General features: G+C 66.8%; 1 protein-coding gene across 32 annotated transcripts in view; it reads right to left on the bottom strand.

Moving 5' to 3' along the window:
- Nucleotides 1-22,132, bottom strand: part of RXRA (retinoid X receptor alpha) — a 98,781-nt gene that overhangs the window by 18,942 nt on the left and 57,707 nt on the right. For 27 of the 32 annotated variants that reach the window (XM_021071603.1, XM_021071454.1, XM_021071477.1 and 24 more), the window contains exons 2-4: nt 7,385-7,650; nt 2,184-2,334; nt 1,651-1,830 (exon numbers count right to left, since the gene is read on the bottom strand). In XM_021071603.1, coding sequence (XP_020927262.1) covers nt 1,651-1,830; nt 2,184-2,334; nt 7,385-7,594 — 541 coding nt within the window. In that variant the 5' untranslated portion in view covers nt 7,595-7,650. Of the gene's footprint in view, nt 1-1,650; nt 1,831-2,183; nt 2,335-7,384; nt 7,651-8,098; nt 8,116-9,336; nt 9,367-17,378; nt 17,396-21,525; nt 21,761-22,132 lie in introns of those variants that run through there. The other 5 variants (XM_021071451.1, XM_021071642.1, XM_021071532.1 and 2 more) reach the window with 5 other exon arrangements.

Here is a 22,132-nt window from a genome sequence, read left to right as displayed (position 1 = left end):
CAGCCAACACATGCTTCCTCTGCCCTCCTGCCAGCCTAAAGGAGAAAGGTCTGCACCAGAAGCTGGGGCCCAGGTCCAGCACGGGACCCCGGACAAGCCCTGGAGCCTGCGGGCTCAGTTTCTCTACACGCACACAGGGCGGACTCAGCTCTCTTCGCCCAGGTCCGAAAAGCCTGGCGGGCAGACACGTGGCCAGGCCAGCCGCTCAGCGCACACAGGAGCCCAGGCAGCCTCTGTGGGGTCCACAGATACACCGCCCCTCCAAGGGCTGCGGCCGAGCCCCTGCCCATGGTGCACCCCTCGGGCGCCCTTGCAGCCCAGCCGAGCTTTTGGTTTCTCACCAAGAGCAATGGGGGCTGAAGGGATTAAAACAAAAACAAAGGAAATGAGATGAAACCTGCAGTTCCCCAGCGAGGACAGTCCTCGGTGGTGAGCCACCAGCCTGGGGACCCCGACAAGCTGGGGAGGGGGAGGCAGACAGACCCGAGCCACGCGTGGACGGTGGGAACAGCCAGACGGGCGACCCTGACCGCAGACAGCTCCTCCCAACCCCAAGAGGGCAGGCATGAGACTCGGGGGATGGGCCCACTCTGTGCCCAGCACTCCGCACCCAGCACCCAGCACTCAGCACAGACACGGACCAAAACGGAGAGGAGCCACCAGAACACAGGAGCCACCAAAACTGCAACGGAGCGACCGGGGCCCACCGACAGCAGGCACCGTGAGGAGCGAACACTGGGCCCCGGCCGGTCTGGCTGCAGAGCCTGACAATTTCCAAACACGACAGTGACCTTCTATGCCACCCCTCCCCACCTGCCCCTAAAAAACGTTCAGTGACCGTCACAAATCCAAAGTCAAGGGCCCCCCAGCCAGGTGTGCAGGAGGAAGCAGAGAGCAGGGCCCGGCGTCCAGCGGGCTCGGGGACATCGTGACGGGCTCTAGATTCCCTGCCACCCGCCCCCCAGTCAGCGCCGGCCCCTCAGGGTCTCCTCGACTGTCCCCTTACCGGACATCGGGAACCAGCCCCAGGACCCACATGCACCTGCTCTCCTGGGCTCGTTTCCTTCGGGGCCCCCACCTGCCACCTCCAGCCTCTCCGGGGGCCCATACGACCTTGAAGAGGCTCTGATCAACGCCTGTCCCCAACAGGGCTGGAGTCACCGGCAGGCAGGACCGAGGCTGAGCCCTCTGTAAGCCCAGAGCCTGGCACACAGCCGGCACTCAGTAAAGATCCAGTGAGGGAGGGAGTTCCCGCTGTGGCTCAGCGGTAATGAACCCAACTAGTAACCATGAGGATGTGGGTTCAATCCCTGGCCTCGCTCCGTGGGTTAAGGATCGACATTGCCATGAGCGATGGTATAGGTCGCAGACACAGCTCAGATCTGGCATTGCTGTGGCTGTGGTGTACGCCGGCAGCTGCAGCTCCAATCACCCCCAGCCTGGGAACCTCCATATGTCACGGGTGCATTAAAAGAAAAAGATTCGCCGAGCGAGACCCCAGCCCGCAGGGATGAGCAGCCTCTGGGGGAGCGTGCGCCCCCTCAGCCGAGGCAGGCAGAGCTGCGAGTCCAGGGCCGGGTGCTCAGAGGAGACTGGACGAGGAGGCCGGGGCGGGGAGGGGGTGCCGCCCCGCCCGCCCGGGGTGCCTACCTTCACGCTTCATGCCCATGGCCAGGCACTTCTGGTAGCGGCAGTACTGGCACCGGTTCCGCTGGCGCTTGTCGATCAGGCAGTCCTTGTTGTCGCGGCACGTGTAGGTCAGGTCCTTGCGCACCGTCCGTTTGAAGAAGCCCTTGCAGCCCTCGCAGCTGTACACCCCGTAGTGCTTGCCTGCGGGCCCAGTGCCAGTGAGGGAGCCGGCCTCCCCGCGCCCCAGGACCCCGGACTCAGCCTCGCTGCCCCTGAGCCGGCGGCCCGGAGAGAGGACGGCCGGCCGGGCCCTGGGCTGCCACGCTGCGTGGGTGGGGGGCCCAGCCCGCCTGCGCCCCCATCAGCCCCGCTGACAGCTGCCTCCTCCGCCGGGAGCCTCCGCGCCACACACCACTTACTGCCCACACCCCCGACGACACAAACATACTAGAAGGCCCAGAGTGAAAGGCTTCGGGGCCCCCTCTCTGGCCGGGCCAGACTCCCCCTCTCGCCCCGCTCGGGGGTCCTGCAGCCCCGCTGTGCCCAGGGCTCACCTGAGGAGCGGTCCCCACAGATGGCACAGATGTGCTTGGTGAAGGACGCCATGTTCCCTGAGGGGTGGGCCGGGACTTTGAGGACCCCGTTGATGCCCAGCGGGGGCTTGATGTCCTCGCTGCTGCTGACCGGGTTCATGGGCGAGCTGAGCTGAGGAGGGGAAGCAGGTCAGCCTGGCACCAGGACGGTGCTGCCCCACCCCACGTTACAGACAGAGAAACCGAGGCGCAGAGGGGGCCCCGCCCACCCCCAGCCGCACTGGGGGCAGCCAGGCCGGGGGGGCTGTCCTGATTCCGGGGTCCCACCCTCCATGGGACCCCCACCTAAATAAGACCTGCCTGCCATTTCTGGGCGCTCCCCCAACAGCACAGCGAGAGCCCCTGGACCCTCTGCTGTGGCAGGTGCTTGAAGGACCCCCCACCCACAGATGAGCTCTGAGGCCTGGTCACAGCGTGGAGGGAGGAGGGCCAGGGTCCAGCCCCGCAGGCGACACTGTCCCAGCCTCTGTGGGCAGGGTGGGGGGTCTCTGATCACGCGACCCAATGAGAAAGGGAGTTGACGCCATCCCTCTACACACACACACACACACACACACACACACCCTCCGCCCCTCCCGCCAGCCTGACGCTGCGCCAGGAGGAAGCGTGGGAAACTCACCAGTCACCCTGGCAACAGCTGCCGCGGCCACAGTGACACAGCAGTTTTGGTTCCGCTGCACCCACCCCAGCTCTCCCATCAGCACCAAGGGCCCAGAGGTGCTTCCCGCTGCCTCCTGAGAGCCTGCCGGTCTCCGCAGGCGCCAGGACCCCAGCCTGGCAGCCCCCAGCACCCCCACTTCTGCAAACCCCCAACAAAGGCGGAAGTCAGCCCTGCAATGTCTCTGGACAGACGGCAGCCAGCCGGCCGTGCAGTGCCTGGTAGCCCGGGGCTGGGCCCTCCTGCCAAGGGAACCTCACCCTCTTCCGTCCCCGCAGCCCTGGGCTCCCATGCCCCTTTCTCACGGGACAGGAAAGCACAGGGCACAGACCACCCCAAAGGCTGTTTCAGCCCAGCCTTGGTGCCTGCAGTGCCCCTTCTGGCCCAGCCAGCTCTGGGCTCTGCCTCCAGCCTGTGGGTCCTGTTGTCCCGCGAGGACACGTCACCCACAGGGCCTGGGGGCTGCAGGGAGGCTGGGAGGCCAGCTCCAGCCTCTTGGGGCTGCCCACACTCAGGAGGTGGGGTGACAGCATGTCCAGGGGACCAGCCGCAGAACTAGGCGCCCCGTGTAACCTGAGAGCGTGCCCAGTGCAGGGTCTGCAGGCTCCAGGAGCCTCTCCCAGGGAAGGGTGCAGAGCAGGTGGGGGGCCACGCCTTTGCTAAGTGCTCCTGTGCATGGGCTTCCCCACGGGGCAGGCCCCGAGGGAGCGGCGGCCCTGCGGTCTCCTTTCCAGAGCGGACACGGAGCTGGGGAGGGCGGGGGACCGCCGAGGGCACACGTTTGCTCGGTGGCTGCGCAGGTCTGAGCTCAGGCCTCTGGGAGTCATCAGCAAACAAGAAGGGGCACCTGGGGCCCCAGAGGACAGGCTGGCCCAAAGCCACTGAGCAGTGCCATCCATCAGACCTGAGTGCCCAGACAGGCGCCTGGAGGCCCCTGAGCATGCGCCCTACCCGGCCGGCAGAGCTCGCCTGCAGGTGGGAGGGTGCACACAACTCGGGAAATTCTCTGACCGCTCTGAGCCTGAAAACCAGAAAACACAAGCACCTCCATCCAAGGGCACCGCCAGGGCGACAGCGGTTCGTGGGCAGCGCTGAGAGCATGGCTAACGGACCCAGCTTGGAGCAGCAAACGGCCTCTGCAGGAGCACCAGGCCTCGGGGACACCACCACAGCTGGGCCTCGGAGGACAGAAAGCGGCACCCCAGGCAGAAGGCCACCGAGCAGACCCTCGGGGACCGTGAAACCCAAGGACCGCCAGGCAAAGCGCAGGAAGTGGGTGCGGCCAGGAGTGGAAGGTCAGAGCAGGGCCGGGCAGGTCCTGAGGGGTGGACTGGGCCGCCACTGAGGTCGCAAGAGCAGGAGGCCAGGCCGGAGGCTGGGTCCCAGGCCTCGCGCAGCTGGGGGAGCACAGCCACGACTCCCCGCAGCTGGACCCCCTTGGCGGCATCGAGGAGAGGACCTCGGGCGTTTCCTCCTCCTACCGGGGCCCGGACCAGCCTGAGTGAGTAGGGGTCACCTGTCCTGTTCCCCGGCCTGGCCCTTGGGACAGGTCCCTGCCGGGATAAACTCAGGCAGGGCCGCGGCTCCAAGGAAGGCTGCCCAGTGCACACCGAGGAAGGAGCTGCAGGCAGGATGGACCGAGCTGCCGTGAGCTACGGTCCGTATCACGGCCACGCTGGCCCCTGGGCCATGGGCTGAGGGCATCCCTGCCCACCTGGGCTCAGGCTTCCTTCCCCTGGGCACAGCAGTCAGCTCCAGGGGAGCTCGGGGAACCCGTGCACGTAGGAAGATCATGGCCGGGCTGCAGCCCCACCCTCACCCCAGGCCTGGGCCGCCACTTCTCTGCCTCAACTGGTGGGCGGCCCAGCACCAGTTGTGGGGATGGGAGCTGGGCCTCAGGCTGTGTTCACAGCTCCCAGGACAGAGCACGGAGCTGGGGTGGGGGGTGTCTTGTTCTGCCAGGCGCACGCCCCTCCCCAAGGCCTGGGGGCAGCTCCCCTCTGAGCACGGCCAGGGCATCAACACCCCTTTCTGAAGCCCGAAGTCTCCACGGCGTGCAGGGCGGAGCCATCGCGTTTCCCGTTTCAAATCCCTGGCATTTATTTCAGTTCCCGTGGAGCCTACAGGACTTACTAAAATAAGCCCCGCCTCCATCACTGCCCCCAGGTCCCCTGCTCGTCTCGCCATGCCCCCTCTTCCACACCCACCATGCCCTTCCTTCCAGCCCACGCTGGAAAGCCCATTACCCACGGTGAGAGCTGGCGTGGGAGGCCCTTGGCCTCACTGGCCTCCGCCTGCCCGTCGAGGCAGGAGGCAAAGCCTGGGAAGGGCACATGGCCTCATGGACACCCCATCACAAGGCCTCGCAGCCGCAGTGCCCACATCGAGGAACAGGGAGGCCCCCAGGCTGGTGAGGCCGGGCACTACAGGAGCTCTGGGATGTGGTAGGGTGCCCCCTGCGTGCCAGGGGAGAAACGCGGGGCCACTCGGGCAACGGTGCCCGTGGCCCGGCCTGGCTCTGCCCAGACCCCCGCACCTGCACCTGCTTCCCTGTGGGCGGAGGTCGACAGCCCTCCCTGCGAAGCGCCAGCACCCCCCACCCCCGACAACGGCCAAGCGAGGACCTTGCTGGTTCCGGCACTCCGACCCGGCGGGTGTGGTCTGGAGGCGCAGCTGGGGGCATGCGCGCCCCCCCCAATTCCAACTCCACACACACGTCCACAAATATGGGGAACCGCGAGTTTCCGAGACAAACTGCTGAAGCCGAGCAGCTGAACGCGGCTCCAGGAAGGGGTCACGCGGGGGAGTGGAGGCAGGGCCCGAGGACGGAGGCCTCCCAGAATGGCAGCCAGAGGCCGAGCTCCGGGCTCAGACCATGGCTAACCACCCGCAGCCTAACCGGCTTTCGGAGGAACACACAGACACAGACGCGGGGGTCACACGGGGTTTGCACCCTGGCCCCTCCCCAGCCCTCTCTCGCACTGGTCCCCTCATCAGCCTCAAGGGACCTGGAGCCCCTGGCTCACCAGGAGCCTGGACTCACAGCACCCACGATGTGCCAGGGACCTCGCGGCGAGCAGAGCACAACGGAGAACAGGAGCGACGCGGCCCCCAGGCCTCTCCCAGCACCGCCCCACCCCCACTAACAGCACCAGGGGGCATCAGGCACCCCGAAGGTTTGGGGGCATTGCTGCCATCCTCGGGGCGGGGGCGTGCAGGAGGCCAGCACATGCCGCCCCTGTCCCGGTCATTTGCCCTCTCACCTAACGGCACGGGGCAGCCAGCAAGAATCGGGGTGTGGCAGCCAGGCCCAGGCGGGCAGCTGAGACGCCGCCTGCCGGTTTCGGGAAGGTCAGGGGGTGTTAGGGCCCCCGAGGCCTAGCTCTACTGCCCCATCCTCCAGACGCAAAGGGGCGACAGCCAGCCCTGAAAGAGCCAGCGATACGCTCCACCAAGACCAGCTCTACACAGACGACAGCCCAGCCCACGGGCAGCAGGGAGTCCACAGGACACGCGTGTTAACACGGTTACCTGTGCGGCTCTGGACAGTGGAGTCTGCCCTGGAGTCTGTATCCAGCCAGCTTCCCTGTGCCCCCAGAGACGGCTGCCAGACGGGGCCTCCTCCACAGGGACCCCTCCTCTCTGGGGGGGCGCCTCTATGGTGGGTCCTCCCCTCTGGGGGGTCCTCCTCCTTGGAGGATTCCCAGGCATCCAGGGAGCAAGCCGCCAGGAAACCACCGGAACCAGGGGAGGAGATGCCTGTCTGAGCCCTGGGAGCTCCAGACAGCTCTGCAGGGCCTCTGACAGGAAGCGCTCAGGGGACAGGTGGGCCGGGCCCTGGGGTCCCCACGGCAAGACCTGGCAGAGTCAGGCTGCCAAGTGCCAGCTGCATCCCCATCCAGACCCCTGCCCCAAAGCCAGGCTGTTCAGAGAACCATCTGGGCAAACAAGACCGTGGAGACCATCAAGCACCATCGGCGGGAGAGCCGAAGGCACGGCAGGACTCCAGCCTGGCACCCCGAGAAGGGGTCTCTGCCCCAAGCCCGGGGGTCCAGGCAGGGAGCACTGGAACGTGGGGAAGGGCACGGACCTGGACCTGAGAGGGACAGGCCAGGGGCTAAAGGGCAGCTGAGGGCCCTCGGGGCTCCAGGGTGGTGCGTTTAAGCCTGAGAACTCTGAGTCCCCACCCCCCAGAGCTCCCAGTCCTAGGGACTAGGAGGCCCTCACACACACACACACACACACACACACACACACTGGAGGGAGCCTCACTGGAACAGAGGGCCAGCCAGGAAGCTTGGCTCATGACCTCTGAGGGTCACAGGCGCAGGGGTTGGCCAGACCTGGGCGCAAAGCCAGGCTCCGGCCACCTGAGATGCTTCCAAAGCCAATGGCAGCACCTGCCTCCGCGGGGCACAGGAGGAAGCAGGCAGAGCCAGGCCCCGCCCCTCGGGCCCAGGCCCCGCCCCTCGGGTCCAGGCCCAGGCCCCGCCCCCGCACTTACCTGGGGGCTGCCGGTGCCGAAGCCCAGGGTGGGGGTGGTGGGCACCGACAAGGAGTGGGGGCCCATGGGGGAGCTGATGACCGAGAAGGGCGGGCCCATGCCGTTGATGGGGGAGCTCAGGGTGCTGATGGGCGAGTGCAGCTGTCCGGGGGAGCCGAGCGAGGAGCCGATGCCGGGCCCCAGGGAGGGGTGCAGCGAGGGGGCGGCCATGGAGCCGCGGCCCGTGGGGGAGTTGAGGGAAGAGGAGTTCACCTGGGTGGAGAAGTCTGCAAAACAAGAAGCCACAGGAGGCGGGTCAGGAATCCACACCGACTGGCCTGCTACCCTCGGGCCACTGCCGCCACACCAGGCAGGGCCCCGGGCGCCCCCACTGCCCTCCTCCAGCTCCCCGATGCAAATCCCCCTCCTCGCGAGGCCGGGTCGGGCAGGCCCAGAGCGCCCCCTTCCCGGGGAACCAGCCCCACCGGCCCCGTTCTAAGGGTCCAGCTGAGCCCGAGGCAAAAACAGGAAGAGCAGGCGGACGGCTGCTCCCAGATGCCTCTCTGGGCAGGGAGGCCAGGCGGCCGCCCCCGGGACCCTCAGCACCCCAGGCCTGTCCACCTGGAATGCCTGGTGGCCAGGAGCTGCCAGCCCCCTCTGCCACCTACTCGGAGGCCAGGATGAAAGGCTGAGAATGATAACGCAGGCGGACGTTTTCCAGCACCCGCTACGTACGCGGCAGAAACAAGTCCATGTCCTTGACGGCAATGACGGCGCGGAGTTAGACGGCGACGGCAGATGCTATCATCCCATTTTACAGATGAGAAAACGTGGCCTCGTGTCTGTACAGCTGCCCGTGGCAGGGCGGGCCCAGCGCACCACCCGGACCTGCGCAGGTGCCCCAGCAGTGGTGGCCGAGACACCAGACCCGCAGGGCCCTCTGATTCCTGTGCACCCCAGCCTGGTGGTGTGCGGCCCGGGGGCGGGGAGCTTCCAGGTGGGCCTGGTGGAGGGGGCCGGCGTATGTGCCAGGCCTGGAGCGGGGCAACCCGCAGCGGCTCTGGCGCGCCAGGGACCTCCCACACACCAGCCTTTCATCTCAGGGATTTCAAAGCCCCAACCTGCACTAATTAGGCTGCCCTCCCCACCCTCAGGGCCCAGTAGAAGCTTCCCCAGGAGAGAGGCTCTCGGGCAGCAAATCCACTGCCCTCGGGCCTGAGCAGAGCAGAGCAGAGTGGAGTGGAGGAGCCCCGAACAAGGCAGCAGGGGACAGGGTGTCCTGAGCAAGCCTCGCCCGCTCCCGGGGCCTCAGCCTTCCCATCTGCAAAACGGACTCTCGGGCCCCTTCGCGCCAGGCCCTAGGGAGCACACACGCCTCCGGGAGGTCAAGGGGACCACGGGTGCAATGGAGTGGCCTCTGTCGACGCAGCCCCCAGGTCAGGGGACACGCCCTGCTCACACCACCCAACAGCCCCAGCATGACGCCCGCCTCAACTTCCGAGCGGCTGTGCCCTGAGTGTCCTGAGTGTCTGGCTCGGGGCAGGAAGAAGCCCTATTAGTGCACGGCCCCCAAGCCCTCACCAACTTCAGCCACGGGCACAAACGAAATCTTGGGGACACGTGCAGGGGACACGCGCAGGACACCGCTACCAACAGGCAGAGCCGGGACTCGAGCCTACCTGACTCCAGCCAGAGCCAAGCTTTCATCCAGGGCCTTACGGACTTGTCCGCGGAGGTGCTGGGCAGTGGCCAGCCCGTGAGGTGGGGTGGTCCCCGTGGGAACAGACGAGCTCTGCCAACCCGTGGACCCCCATTCTGCCCTGCAGCCCCCAAGCCAAACAGAGGCACGACCAGGAAGGGGGCCTGGACTCCCACCTGCCCGCCAGGGACTGGGGCCTGCCTGGCCCGGCACCCGCACAAGAGCCGCATCTGACCCATCTGAACCCTCGCCCTTCACAAAACCGGGAACAGACCGTTTCACTCAACTGGAAGGTGAGCCTAAGGAATTCCAGAACCGGAGGCAGCAGCACCTTCTGGCAAAGACGGGTCCCGCACACCAGCCCCATCAGCCGTTAGGCTCCCCACACCCACACGGGGACGCTGAACGCCGTGGGCCCAGAGGTCTGCGCCAGGGGCTGGCGAGAGAGGACAAGAGGAAGAGAAGCAGGTAGCAGGTCTGTTGACATAGCCCTGCGGCCACGTCCGCCCCCTGTGACAGACAAGGACGCTGGCACAGGGAAGGCGCAGAAGCTGCCCAGGACACTCCCCTAGCCTGCGGGTGCCCCCAGGCTGAGCAAGCACTCATTTCCACCAGGCCCTTGGGACACCTGGAAGGTCCCCTTTCCTGGCCCTCTACTGCCCCTGCCCCGGGGACTCTGAGCCAGCCTCTCTGCAGGAGGTGCACACCTCTCCCCTTTATTCGGTCCCCAGAAGTACCCCCTGACTTCGAGGGGGACCCTCCACTACGTCTCCAGCCGAGAGCACGGGGGCACCGCTAGGAGCAGGGGGCCCGGCCCCGGCAGTGCATGCAGAAGCCCGAGGGCCTGGCCCCACCAGAGGGGAGCCCCCCGCAGCTTTCCTCCCAGCCTCCGGGCAGGAGACGGGGGTCTGGGGCGCAAAAGGATTCTTGCAGCTCCCCCACCGCCGCGTCCTGCCCGGGTAATCCCGGGGGGGTCGGGAGGGCTCTGAACCAGAGTGAGGACGGGAGGCCCAGGGCCACACCCGCGGGGCCGAGGGCACCGGGGCTTCCAGCTCACGCAGCTGCAGAGGCCCCCCCCGCCCGAGGCCCACCGGGGCCTGAGCTGCTGCCTTGTTTGTTTGTTTGCTCCTGCTCCTGGCAGGAAGGGAGGGAGAGGCGGGAGAAGGCTCTGGCCGGAAGGAAGGAGGGAGGGAAGGGGCCTGTCGCCTGCCAGCTGCCAGGCTGCACCCCAAACTTCCGCAGCCCCCCAAGGAACCCGGCCCGGATCTGAGAACCTCGGGGACGACAGTGGGGAGAGGGCGGGGCACCTGGGCAGGAGAGGAGAGCGGGTGCAGGGAGGGGCTGGAAGGGAGGGGAGCCCGGGAGGGCACCTGACCCCCGCCTCCGGGCGCAGCCAATCCCCCAGACTCAAAGGTAGGGGCCTGGCTCCTCAGGCAGGCGCCCACCCTCTGCACGCCCGGGGGCGAGCCAACAGCAAGGGCACCAAACCAGGGGACTGTCCCTGGGGCGGGGGGGTGGGGGAGGCCGCCCTGGCCAGGGCCCACCTCAGTGACCCCCGACGCCCCCAGGCCCTGGCTCCAGGCCCTTCCCGTGGACGCAGAACACTCGCCAGACACCGTCCTGGATCCTGGATGACAAGGCGCTGGGTGTGTTTTCTAGAGTCTTCTGGACACTTTCTGGCCAGGAAGGGCATGTTAGGAGGAAAAGGGGAAAATGCCTACACACCCCGCTTGCAGAAAGGCCCGGGCCCCCCGCCTCCACGTGCGCGCAGGCTCTGCCTTTTCCGGGCCACTATCTGTCCCCACCCGCTGATAAGCTGCAGCTGCGATAAGGCTTATTCTTAAAGTCATACTTTGGACTTGCAGGGACTTGTCACCAGAGTCACCACACACTTATCTGATCCTTGGCGCAGTGGCTGGCGGGCCTGGGCTGCAGGTCATCAGGCTTGTGCCGAGACCCGACCCCAGGAGCCCCTGACACCCAGCCCTCCCCACCCAAGGGGGTCGCGGGCCTCGCAGAGAGGGGCAAAACCCAGCTGCTCAGTCTCTCCCCCTCGGAACCGGGGCCCTCCCGGACCGGAACCAGCACCTCAGGGCCAGCAGCGTCTGTGAGACTCTGGGCTCCGGGAAGGAGGCCCGGCCCGGGAGCTCACAGGGGCCTCCAAAAGGAGGCAGGCCCCGGGTCCAGGCAGGGGGACCACCCAGCAGCCCCAACCTGGGCCAAGAGACTTGGACGCACCGCCAGATTCAGGCTGGGAAAGCTGCATGGAAGAGGCGGGGGTGCGCCAATCTCTCAACTGGCACAAAAAGCATTTCAGGCCACCGAACTGACTCTCCATACCTGGAGGCCAGAAACGGAAGCCATGCAGCAGGGCTGGAACGCCGTGGAAGGCTCAGCGCCCAGAGCAAGCGCACAGTAACCCCTGTGCCCCACAATATGAGAGCAAAAAGTTCTATTCAGTGAAGTTAAAATAAAGAACATTCTCACAGTAGCTGACAGGGCACAGGCTGCTTCTTGAGGTGGTGAGTTCCCCGTCATAGCCATAGGCAAGCAGAAACTACACCCACCCTCAGGACCGGCCGAGCAGCTGGGCCCCAAGCTCCCTCGGGGAGAGGGAGGGGACATCCCCCGGCCGAAATTCCTGAACTGCCCGGGCCCCCTCCAAATGCCCATCAGGACACCCCCCCACCAGCCAAGAACCCGGGCCAGGAAGCTGGGGAACCCCCACCAACTCCCTTCCGGCCTCTGCCAGGCAGTTGGGGAAGGCAGGGGAGGTGGCAGGAAATGCCAGCCCCACTGTGGCCAGGGCGGGGGCCAGCCCCTCGGACTCCAGCCCCGCCTCGGAAGCCAGGGAACCCCCCTCTTGGAAAGGGGAGCCTTTCTGAATGTGCAGGCCCCATCGGAGCAGGTCCGAGCAGGCCACAGGCTGGGGTCCAGGGCTGGGGCCACGTGTCCTGTGGACCAGGAGGACACCGGGCCCAGCCCAGCAGGAAGCCCAGCGGAGGGAGGGATGGGCGGCCCAACCGAAGGAGACCGGCGGGGGGCGGGGGGGGTGTCCCGTGGGGCCGGAGGGCGCCGGGAACTTGAGAGGAGGCCGTGCGGGTCAGTGTGGGGTGGGGACGGGGCCTGGAGGGCGAGGGGCCCGACGGGGTGAGGGAGAGCCCGGGAGAGCCAGCCCCCGGCAAGACCAAGAGCCGGCTCTGAGCAAGGCCTCTGCTCCCCCACCCCTGCCACGCTGTGCCCCCGCCTGGGGACCCCCCCGGAACCGAAACCCCACAATGGGGAGCTGGCGGGCCCTCGGGAGCTTCCTGGGACGCCCACCCCCAGCCCCACCCTCCGGAAGGACTGCTTCCCCTGCCGCCAGGGACGGAGAAGTGGCAGCCGGCGGGACTGTGGTGGACCACGGCGCGTCGGGGTTTGGGGGAAGCCGGGGGTGGCTGGAGGGGAGGGGGCAAGACGCGTCCACGGAAGCCATAGGAGGAGGGGTCTGCAGGAAAACTGGAGGCGGGGAGGCAGGGAGGCAGGGAGGCGCTGGCCCTGCTGGGAGACGCCTGCCCCTCAGTTTGCCCTTCTGTAAAACGGGGCGCCAACAGCAGGGATGCTGTGATGACCCAGAGGAGGGACCCCGCGAGCCGTCACAGGGTGGGGTTCCAGCACGTGCCCTGGGCCTGCTTCCGACCTCCCCACAGAGGGTGGCCTGTCACCTCCTACCCCAGAGAGCATGGCCAGTTCACCACCTCCGGCCAGGTGTCAGCTGACAGCTCAGGTGGCCTGGGCTGAAATTTCAGCTTCTCTGGGGTCACCCTGCCCTTTTCCCAACCGAAGCCCCCAGCCCCAAATCTCAACCCCCACCACGGAAACGCCAGGTCAGCACAGCCCTCACGAGCGATCAGGAGAAACTCCAGCCTCCAGCCCCCCCACCCCCAAGAGCCTGGGGCCTCAAAGCACGGTCTTCCGGGAGCACAGCCGGCAGGCAGCCTCGGGGGCCCTACCGAGAAGCCCCCAGTGGGCCAGGGGAGCCCAGGGTGGCCCGGGCCTGCCCAGACCTCAGAGGAGAGGGGGGCAGCGCAGTGAGCCTGGTGCGTCTCCTTCACCCCCACCGCTCAGAGTCCCACGGGGCATCCACGGGGGCTCTGCACCCCCCCCCAGGCCGCGTGGAGCACACTCGCTGGCCTCTCCCAAGGGCTGCTTCCTGGCACTGCCCTGCCCAGCCCTCTGCGACACGGGCAGGGACCCTGGCGGGGAGGCAGGCAGAGTGGACACCCAAGGCCGAGGGAGAAGCAGGACACTCTTCTGAGTGAGGGACAGACACCACGACGCCACCAACCCCAAGGTGACTAGGGGGCCAAAGTGACCGGGCATGGCGGGTCCAGCAGACAGAGGCTACACCATCCCCCCGCCACCATCCTCTTCCTCCTCCCTGCCACCGTCACTGCCGTCCCTGTCGCCACCCCCACCATCCCCATCATTCCGCCCTGCTCTTCCTCCTCGTCACCACCCCCCACCATCCCCACCGTCCTCCCACCACCGTCCTCCCACCACCGTCACCGTCGTCAACATCCCCACCATCGTCACTGCTGCCGCCATCCTCCCCACCATCCCCGCCACCTCGTCACCGTCACCAACATCCCCACCACCGACCTCATCATCTCCACCACCATCACCGTCACCGCCATCCTCCCCACCATCCCCGCCACCTCGTCACCCTCACCAACATCCCCGCCACCACCCGCTTCTTCTTCATCATCATCCTCACCACCATCTTCTCCTCTCCGTCATTGTCATCGTCCCCACCCCCCACCATCATCCCCACCACCACCATCAACCTCATCACCGTCACCAACATCCCCACCATCACCCGCTTCTTCTTCATCATCATCCTCACCACCATCTTCTCCTCTCCGTCATTGTCATCGTCCCCACCCCCCACCACCACCACCAACCTCATCATCCCCACCAACATCCCCGCCACCATCACCGCCATCAACATCCCCACCACCACCATCACCTGCTTCTTCTTCATCCTCACCACCATCTTCTCCTCATCGTCATTGTCATCGTCACCATCCCCCACCATCATCACCACCCTCCTCGCCGTCAACCTCATCATCCCACCATGAACACCACCATCATTACATCACCGTCATCACCATCCCCACCACCACTGCCACCACCAACCTCATCATCTCCACCACCATCCCCACCACCACCATCAACCTCATCACCGTCACCAACATCCCCACCATCACCCACTTCTTCTTCATCATCATCCTCACCACCACCTCCTTCCTCGTCATTGTCATCGTCCCCACCCCCACCACCACCATCAACCTCATCATCTCCACCACCATCCCCGCCACCATCACCGTCACCAACATCCCCACCACCACATCATCACCTGCTTCTTCTTCATCCTCACCACCATCTTCTCCTCTCCGTCATTGTCATCGTCCCCACCCCCACCACCACCACCAACCTCATCATCCCCACCAACATCCCCGCCACCATCACCGCCATCAACATCCCCACCACCACCATCACCGTCACCAACATCCCCACCATCCCCGTCACCGCCATCCCCACCATCACCCACTTCTTCTTCATCATCATCCTCACCACCACCTCCTTCCTCGTCATTGTCATCGTCCCCACCCCCACCATCATCCCCACCACCACCATCAACCTCATCATCTCCACCACCATCCCCGCCACCATCACCGTCACCAACATCCCCACCACCACATCATCACCTGCTTCTTCTTCATCCTCACCACCACCTCCTTCCTCTCCGTCATTGTCATCGTCCCCACCCCCCACCACCATCCCCACCGCGGTCCCCTTGCTCCTCACCACCATCATGTCCTGGCTGTGCTCCCCACCTCCCCCACAGCGCCGTCCTCGCCATCACCACCGTCCCCACCACCATCACCACCCTGTCCCCACCGCCGCCATCCCCACCGCCGCCGCCGCCGCCCCGTGCCCTGCCCACCCCACCCCAGCCTGCACACACAAACGGCTGCCGTGCAAAGAAGCCGATGGTAACACTGGATGGGTTTTGCCACACGTGGCAAAGGGACGGTGTTTCGGGCGGGATGCCGATGGCTGCGCTGAGCCGGCCGGGGCTGGGGAGGGCCAGGGGAAGGAAGGGGAAGTGGTGGCAGCCACCCTCGCTCAGCACACTCGTACAGCCTGGGGGCAATGTGGTTGGGCCCCGTGGTGGCAGGTGTGGCTGGAGCCTGGCCGCTATGGGGGAAGTGGGGAGCACAGCCAGGAAGAAAGGGGTGCCAGGAGGGGCTCCCCGTGACCAGCCAGCGAGCACCTGGGCCGGAAAGGTGTCCAGGAAAGAGTCAAGGGATGACAGCGCCAGTGCCCTGGGGCACCGAGGCCAGGGTCTTGGCAGGAGGCTGCCCCTAGGCCCACCCTCCAGAAACTCACGGTCCAAGGGGCCTGTGGCCAGAGCCCTCACACTAGACCTGGCTCGACAGTCACCAAATGTGTCTATACCACCTCGCCCTCGATTCCTGCCGTGGGCGCTGCCATCCCTCACCGGGGCGGCGGCACTGGGACAGATGCCCGTGGAGGGCACCCCCTGGGGCAGGTACCCGAGGTGCTAAGCTGCACACTTAGCCTGGGGCGAGTGCTGCTTAAACCACCACGGCACAGACGAGGGATCTGAGTCCCAAAGCCACGTCCACACCCTAACTCTTCACGTTTAGAGCAACGTGCTCAGGGAGAGGGGCTCGGTGGGGGCCCAGGGGACACATGCTGGCCAGACACTCAGAGGCTGGGGCCGGCCCCCTGTGCAGCCCTGCTTCTCTGGCCCACGCCCCTGGCTGCACCACGCCCCTCTTCACCCGGCCACCCAGAGTGCACCCAAGTGCTACGGGAACAAGACCCCCCAAGGGGTCCAGGGCCTGGTGCACAGATACCGTCTCCCGGCTCCATCCTGCCCACAGCACAGATGCCCCGAAAGTTACCTCGGAAAGTATTAATTCCCCACCTTGCTCTCCTCCCCCGTGACTCCAGGGGTCCCTCTGGGGCCTCCCTCTGAGGCAGGGCCGGTTTTTCAGGAGAAGCCAGCTGACCACAGGCACAGCAGGCCCCTGGCCAGGACCAGGAGGTGGGTCTGTCCCCAGAGGCCGTGGGAAGGGGGGAGGGGACAATGGCTGGGCTGTGGCCATGGGACTGAGAGACCATGCCAGGGCCAGGCTGCCACTTGGGTGCTACCTCTCCACCCACCCATCCATCCAACAAGACGCCCACCCCAGGGTCCAGGTCACGTGGCCATCACCTGGGACCCCCAGTATGAGGCTGGTCCTCTCTTAGAAGAGGCCCAAGGAGTCTGACTTTTACCAAAAGGGCCCGCATCCGCCAGAGATGGCTGGGGGCCAGCGAGGCTTCGTGTGGCCTCAGTGACAGGACCCAGAAGTGAGAGAGGCCCAGCCTGGCTGGCACCGGGGAGAGAGTCAGAACAGTGAGGTGACAGGCATACCTGGCTCAGCCTCATCCAGCAACGCTCCCTCCAGTGGGTGCCATAAAGGAGCCCCCACAGGGGGGCCGCCGGGTGGGGACAGCACAGGGCTAACTGCCCAGAAAGATGCCAAGGGACCCCAGAGAGTCCCCAGAGCTGGCCTCCAACCCCGTGGCCAAAGGCCCTCAGCCAGCCAGGCTGCACCCCTGCAGGGCTGACCCCTCCCCTGCGCATAGCAGCCACCACCTCCATCCAGGGCTGGACAGCCAGGTCACGCCCCCCGCTCAGTGGCCTAACATGTGCTGCCTGGGGGAGACACGGGGGTGGGCCCCAGTCAAACCCCCGAGCCTGCTGGGATCCCCGGGGGAGGAGCACAGGCCCAGAAAGGGGGGGACAAGAGGGACAGGGCCACGGCGCAGCTGGGAGGCAGCCGCAATGAACCTGTGCGTGACACTGTTGCCGCCGTGGCGCAATGGAGATCCCCGGACAGACGGCCTGCCGTGCTGGCGGCCTGGTGGCTTGTGAAGTCCCCAAGGCAAAGCTGTGGTCTCAGTGCAGCACCTGCGCAGTCTCCTGGATCTGTCACAGGAGCCCCGGGAAGCCAGGGACACGGGAACCGCTCCGTGCCCCGTCCCTGCCTGCAGATGAGGCCGGGGCTCAGAGGGCGGGGCGCCCCCCCCCAAGCCAGAGCCAGAGCCATGGGGCTCCCAACACGCCACGCTCTCACCAAGAGCCCCCGCGGCCAGCCAGGGTGGCGGGCACAGAGCTCCAGGCCCAGGCCGGTGCCCGGCAGTGATGCCCACCGTGGGGGCGACAGGGGTGCAGGGAGCCAGGAGCAAGCTCACCTCTCCTCTCCGGGGCCAGGCAGGGGCTCCCGGGCGCCACAGCCTCCCGTCCAAGCAGCGCCCCCAAACTGTCCCCAGCACCTCCGGGGTGCGCGCCCAGACGGCGGCAGGGAGGGCAGGCGGGGAGGGGGGAATTCCTGATAAAACCCCGCCTGCTCCTCGGCAGCCGGGGGGCGAGGGGGCCTCCGGGCCTGCGGGCTGGCTGAGGCAGTTTCTCTTCAACAGGAAAAGAAATGATTCTTGTTTCATTTTGAGCCGTGTTGCTCTTGCTGGCTCAGGGGCCCGCCGCGAGCTCTGTCGTGGAACACTTTCCACCCCCGCCCTGGCTGTTTTTCGAACTTTCTTGCATCCCCTGCGGCGTCGGGAACTCGCCTGCAGACACTTGGGCCAAAGCCTATGGTGGAGTGGCGGGGGGAGGGGGCCCCGCCAGGTGGCCAACCTGCCAGGGGACCATGGGACCATTAGGGAGAGGGCACAGTCCTGACACTGCTCCTTGGGCCCGGCACGGCCCGGCCTAGCCTTCCCCGGGGATGTCCCCAGTCCTCCCACTGCCCTCTGAGCATCGCCGTTTCTCGGATGTGGGCAGGGATGCTCGGCATCTCTAGGGTGTGGGCACCCAGGGCCACGCAGTGGGTGGGCCAGGGCCAGCTGGAGACGCCAGAAGGCAGAGCGCCTGCCCAGCTACCCAGGGCTTTCAGGCTGGTGCCCATCACAGGGCCTCACCTATGAGACAGACCGAGAACACGACATCTGCCCATGGGCGTGGAACCGCCCATCTCAGCCGCAGCGTGGGCACCCCCCACCTGGACGGCCCAGCGGCCCGGGCCGCCCTGCAGCCGCCACATTGTTCCCCAATCCCGGCCTTGCCAGAAGCCCTGCCAGTCCTCCTCCCTCACAGGCAGACCCCGCCCAGGCTGAGCCTCTCACCCGCCTCAGGTCCCCACTGGGCCAGCTCAACTTGGGGCCCGGAAGGCTCACAGGACTGGTTCCCAGGCTGAGATCCAACCCCCAACTCAGCCACCGCTTGGGGACCTTCTGTGTGCCAGGCTCTGCCCTCCACGTCCCCTCCAGGCCCCCAGCAGGTGCAGGGACAGGAGAAGACCCCACCCCGCACCGGGAGACGGAGGCCCAGGAGGCCAGGGCCAGGGGACGCCCAGCCCCGGCCTCACAAACACGGAACCACATCCCCGAGCCTCCGACCTTAAGGCCTCGTTCCTGACACACTCGGGGCGGGAGGCGGGGAACCTTCTCACCCCCCAGCGGGCACCTATCAGGGGCTGAAGCAGCAGCAGAAGGAACAAGCCAGCTGACCCTGCAGCTACAAGGGTGACAAGTAACAGGCAGCACCCATGCCCCTCCAGCGCTGAGAATCCAGATGGGCTGCGGCAAGCATCCCAGGCAGCACCCATCCCGGCCACCCGGCTCCTCCAGGCAGGAAGGGGACAGACCAAGGGCCGGAGAACCCTCCACCTGCACAGCACTGCCCCCGGGAGTGCCCCCACCCCCCGCACAGATGAGAGCCACACGTGGCGGGCTTGGACCCGGCCCCGGGCAGGCCATAGCCAGCTCTGCCTGCCTCCCCCAGGTCATCCCCTGCCCCGGTCACTTGGCAGTAGGGCCACTGTCCACTCATTCGCCACCACCCAGGGTTCCCCATTACAGCCGCCAAACCCCAAAGCCCCCGCAGCAGCCCACCCCCTTGCTCGGGCCCCCTGGGGCCGGGACCTCGGCCCGCTCACTCCCTGCCTCAGTGCCCCTTCCGGGCCCCCTTGGCCTCGCCAACAACCACAACAACCCCCAGCAGTGGCCAAGGCCAGGGGAGAGGGGATCCGGGGAGAGTCCATCTCACTGCTCACCCCTGTCCTCGGGAAGCGCGGCAAGCAGCTTCCACGGACTGGGAAGCACGCGTATGCCTGCATGCAGGGTGGGGGCGGGGCGGGGGCTGCCGACCACACCAGCAGCAGGTGCCCGACACGCACCCCGGCCAGGGCCAGGGCCACGCTGAAGGCCCCCAGTGACCAGAACCACGGCGAGGCCAGCTTCGGGGTGGGGCCACACCAAGGCCTGGGGGAAACAAGCCAGGCAGGCAGAGGTCCCAGCTCCACGGCTGCCGGAGGGAGCCTCCGTCAGAGCTCCTGAGAGCAGCACCATCACCCATGCAGACCCGGGCACAGACGCAGGCGCAGGAAGACCCTGAACTTAGCAAGACGGCCTATGCGCTCAAAACAGCTGCCACCAACTCCAGAGACTGAAAGGCTTCCCGCGTCCACCTCACAGGAGACGGGCTTGCTCAGAGCCAGTGGACTCGACGGCACACACAGTGCTGGCACGCCGCCCGGCGCGATCTCCCAGAGAACGAACCCCTGAGAAAAGCTCAAAGTGGCAGCAACTTCAGGCAGGAGGTGACAGGGGAAAAAAAAGAAAATTCAAACAAACACCCAGCAGCCAAGGGCACCCTCCGTGTAGAGAAACAAACAGCCCACGTCCTCTCCTGCTCAAGACCCGAGCAACGGTGCCATCGCCTGCAGGGGCGGGGGGACGGGCAGGTGCCTGGCCCAGCCTCCCACGACCACAACGACCCCTGCACGGGTGCGTGCGTGCACACACACACGCGCGCGCGCTGCAACAACCAAAGGCCCCTCACACACACCTCGTCCCTGCTCCTGGCTGAGACCCAGGGAACAAACAAAACCTTAACGCCTGCCCCACGCTGAGAGCACAGAGCCTGACAGCCCAGGACGACGCCCAAAGGTCATGCCGCACGATTTTAAACGTTTTACCAAGTCAAGAGATGAGCTGACCTGAAAGAGTCTCTTTCTGGCACCTGTTTTAGGACAAAAACCCAAAGCCAAGAGCCGAAGAGGCCTGCCCAGGGTCACGTGTGGCGGGCAAGGGGCGCACACAGTCCTTGCCCTTGAGGAAGATCTGCCAGGGGGCGTGAACACAGACCCCCCCCCCGCTAAGGGACACCCCGGGGCGGGCCCCAGGACGAGTGTGAGGGCGAAGGACACCCCGAGTGCCTGTCCCCTACATCCTGACCAAGCAGGACGTGGGCAGGGCTCTCGAGGGTGAGGAGGGCAGGCGGCTCCCGTCAGGACAGCGCGGTTCTCTAATTTCAAGTTCGGGTCCAAAACCGAGAGGATCCCAGACCCTGCCCCACGCAGCCTCGCCTGGCGTCCACCACCGCCCACATGGCTGGAGGGAGGCCAGGCCCCGCGCCCCACAGGATGAGAGGGCTGATGGCTCACGGATCACAAAGGGGCTTTAAAAGCCCTGAAAGATCAGGGGGGGCCCAGCTCCCACCCCGGGCCGCCAGGTCCTGTCGGAGCCCCTCCCCAGCCAGGGGCTCAGCGGCCCCCAGAACCTGGCACAGAGAAGCGCCCCCTAGAGGCCTCTGTGAGGGTCAGTGAGTGACCCATAGGGTGAGCAAGAAGGGACGGAGCTCCTTGGAACCAAAACCAAGGGAAGGGGCCCGTGAGCCGGGCGGGGCAGGGAACAGGCGCCGGCCCCCATCAGCGCCACAGGGCAGGGGACCGGGTCCTGCGGGGAGGCTAGCCTCTCGCCTCCCCGCAGGCCCCACCTGGCCACGGGAGCCAGCGCTAAGGCCCAGGGCGGAGCCGAGTCCAGCAACCCCCCCACGCCCGCCCATCCCGGCCTCGGAGGGAACCCGAGAACAGACGTCCAGCCCAGGAGGGCGCGCCAGCTCCCCATCCTCAGCCAGACATGTCCCCGCTGCCCCCAGCCTCAGTTTCCTCATCTGGAAAGGGGGTGCACCGGACCCCAAGGCCCTCCGCACAGCCTCAGGGCAAGGAGGGCAAAGGGCCAGCCACTGCCCCCTCCCCACCCCGAAACCCGCTGGCCCAGACACCCAGGGCAGGCCAGGGCCCAGTGGTCCTGGCTTCAGGCCGGGGGCAGGAATCAGGACAGGAACCAGCTGCCCTCAGCACGGCCGGGCACTGGGGCAGCCGTGTCAGGGCCTTAGAAAGGCCTGCTCTGCTGTGATGCCCAGGCCCCAGCTCTCCTCACCTGCCCCCACCCCTCCTCACCTGCCCCCCCGCCACACGCCGTGAAAGCCACACCCTGAAGGCAAGGCCCTGGCACCTCCCAAGCCATCCTGCTCCCGGGGCCCGCCAAGCCCAGGCCTCACCTGCCAGCCACCCGTGGTCCCCCGCCCGCCAGGCCAGGCCACCTCCCGAAAGAGAGCCCAGGAGGTGCAGCCTCATGGCCAGGGAGGGTGAGAGGTCCCACCACGGGGGCGGCCCCATCAGCCCCCGGCCCAAAGGCTCGGGGTCCCGCAGCCTCCAGCGACGCAGCGTGGTGGGTCGGCAAGCAGCAGCAGCAGCAGCCGCGGGGGAAGGAGGCCCAGTGGGACCAGCGGCTCTGTCAGAGCTGGGAACCCAGCAGAGCGGCCGAGTTCCCCTTTCCCAGCGCCCGCCCGGCCCACCACCCTCACCCAGACACCTGTGACCACAGGCGGCTCCCATTGGCCGAAGCCAGTGCTTCTCGGAAGAGGACAAGGATCCCAGCCTCTTGCCCCAGTCTCTTGCCCAAAGGAGAATGAGAGTCCCAGCCTGCCGACAGCACAGCACCCGGGACCCTTGCCCAGCCAGGGCCTGGCAGAGCGGAAGGCCAAGGCCCGGACCCAAGTTCAAATCCACTCCACCGCTGCCCAGCTGCCTGGGTGCAGGCAGGTCAGGTAATCTGGCTGAGCCCGCTTCCCCAGCTGCTGGTGTGAGGACGTGGGGATGGGGCCT

This window comes from Sus scrofa, chromosome 1 (assembly GCF_000003025.6).
Source record: "Sus scrofa isolate TJ Tabasco breed Duroc chromosome 1, Sscrofa11.1, whole genome shotgun sequence".
In the NCBI taxonomy this organism is placed as follows: domain Eukaryota; kingdom Metazoa; phylum Chordata; class Mammalia; order Artiodactyla; family Suidae; genus Sus; species Sus scrofa.
This window is presented reverse-complemented; position numbering and strand designations above follow the sequence as displayed.